At 45.0% G+C, this 2500-nt stretch overlaps 1 protein-coding gene across 3 annotated transcripts in view; it reads left to right on the plus strand.

Moving 5' to 3' along the window:
• Positions 1 to 2500, plus strand: part of LOC143276609 (uncharacterized) — a 56076-nt gene that overhangs the window by 21307 nt on the left and 32269 nt on the right. For all 3 annotated transcript variants that reach the window (XM_076581218.1, XM_076581217.1, XM_076581219.1), the window contains one exon: positions 649 to 747. In XM_076581218.1, coding sequence (XP_076437333.1) covers positions 649 to 747 — 99 coding nt within the window. The remainder of the gene's footprint in view (positions 1 to 648; positions 748 to 2500) is intronic.

Raw genomic sequence — 2500 nt, forward strand, 5'->3', positions numbered from 1 at the left:
TGGAAGCTAAATTCACGTATCTATTAACCACCTGAGGAATCTGATTCATCTGCCGCTTTTTAGAGCGTGCGTGCGTGCGTGTGTGTGTGTTAGCAGTAAGACCAAGCTTTCTACGCGTCCAAAGCATGCAAAATATTCATGTCTGTATTCCATGATTTTTTTAAATGGCGTGAAGGACATACACTGTACATAATACAATAAGCTATCCTTTAAGGCACAGCAGTAACTGACTGCTATGTTTACCTTCTTCTGACACACTGCGGGCTCTTTCACTTACGACAATTGAAAATAACGTAGGGTTTAGAACGCACCCCTGTCTTAATCATTTTGGAAATGAAACAGTTAACTGTCAACATCATTCACCGTTTACTCTCACACGTGGCACATTCTTTGAACATATAGCACTGACGGAAAAAGGAGGAGAAGAAGGAGAAGAAGATTCTAATGGTAGGTAAGCCGTCTAAGAATATTGAATGCCTTTTTAGAATCGCCAAGTGTCACAAACAGATTTCAACCTGTTTTAGATAAGTATACTTGTTTGACGGGGAGACGGACAGACAAACAGACAGACAGGCAGACAGACAGACAGACAGACAGGTGTGTGTGTGTGTGTGTGGGGTGATGGCCAATGACTGGTTGTGGTGGCAGTTTAACCGACACCTGAAGAGAGCGGAGGGCCAGAAACCACCCAAGGTTCAGCTGACCGTCTGTGTGGATGGTGTGGCCATCCAGGACCCCAAGTCTAAGGTGTGTGTGTGTGTGTGTCTGTGTCTGTGTCTGTGTCTGTGTGTCTGTGCAGTAATAGTAGTGGTTTAGCAGCAGCAGCAGCAACAGTAGTAGTAGTAGCAGCAGCAGCAAAAGCATTATCAGTATATAATTATTATTAGTAGCAGCACAAACAGCAGCAGCAGCAGCAGCAGCAGTAGTAGTAGAAGTAGTAGTAGTGGTGGTAGTAGTGAAATGTGTGTACCGTGCCAAACTGACATGTGTTACGCTGACATGTGTGGATGTGTAGTGTGTCACGCTGACATGCGTCGTTGTTTTACCGTGTCAAACCGACATATATGGGTGTGTAGTGTGTCACGCTGATATGTGTTGATGTGTAGTGTGTCAAACTGACGTGTTGGTGTGTAGTATGTCACGCTGACATGTGTTGGTGTGAAGTGTTTCAAGCTGATATGTGGTGGTGTGTAGTTTGTCTAACTGACATGTGTTGGTGTGTAGTGTGTCAACTGACATGTGTTGGTGTATAGTGTGTCCGACATGTGATGTGTAGTGTGTCAACTGACATGTGTTGGTGTATAGTGTGTCAACTGACATGTGTTGGTGTGTATTGTGTGAAACTGACATGTATGGGTGTGCAGTATGTCAAAGTGATACGTGTTGGTGTGTATCGTGTGAAACTGACACGTGTTGGTGTGCAGTGTCATATTGACATGTGTTGGTGTCTAATGTGTCAATTGACATGTGTTGGTGTGTATTGTGTGAAACTGACATGTATGGGTGTGTACTGTGTCAAAGTGACACGTGTTGGTGTGCAGTGTCATATTGACATGTGTTGGTGTCTAATGTGTCAGATTGACATATGCTGGTGTGCAGTGCGCCATGCTGACATGTGTTGGTGTGTAGTGTGTGTGTGTGTGTGGTGTGTGTGTGTGTGTGTGTGTGTGTGTGTGTGTGTGTGTGTGTGTGTGCGTGCGTGCGTGCGTGTGTGTGTAGTAATAGTAGTGGTTTATCAGCAGCAGCAGTAGAAGTAGCAGCAGTGATGGTAGTAGTGAAGTGTGTCTTCCCTGTCAAACTGACATGTGTTGGTGTGTTGTGTGTCTCTCTGACATATGTTGGTGTGTAGTTACTCATGCTGATATGTGGTGGTGTGTAGTGTGTCAGACTGACATGTGTTGGTGCGCAGCATGTCACGCTAACACGTGTGGGTGTGTAGTGTGTCAAACTGATATGTATGGGTGTGCAGTATGTCAAAGTAAGACGTGTTGGTGTGCAGTGTGTTAAACCGACATGTGTTGTTGTTTACCGTGTCAAACCGACACGTGTGGCTGTGTAGTGTGTCAGACCGACATGTCTTGGTGTGTAATTGTGTGGGTGTGTAGTGTGTCACGCTGACATGTGTTCGCGTGCAGTATGTCACGTTGACATGTGTGGGTGTGTAGTGTGTCAAAATGACACGTATGGGTGTGCAGTATGGTGTGCAGTTGTTGTTTATTGTATCAAATCGACACGTGTTGGTATATAGTGTTTCAAACTGATATGTGGTGGTGTGTAGTATATGAAACTGGCTCGCGTAGGTGTGTAGTGTTTCAGGCTGATATGTGGTGGTGAGAACCGTGTCAAGAAATCATGTGTGGGTGTGTAGTGTGTCAAATTGACATGTGTCGTTGTTTTACTGTGTCAAACCGACATATGCTGGTGTGCAGTGTCTCAAACTGACACGTGCAGTTGTGTAGTGTTTCAAGCTGATATGTCTTGGTGAAGAGTGTGTCAAACC

This window comes from Babylonia areolata, chromosome 32, assembly GCF_041734735.1.
Source record: "Babylonia areolata isolate BAREFJ2019XMU chromosome 32, ASM4173473v1, whole genome shotgun sequence".
NCBI classification, from domain to species: Eukaryota; Metazoa; Mollusca; class Gastropoda; order Neogastropoda; family Buccinidae; genus Babylonia; species Babylonia areolata.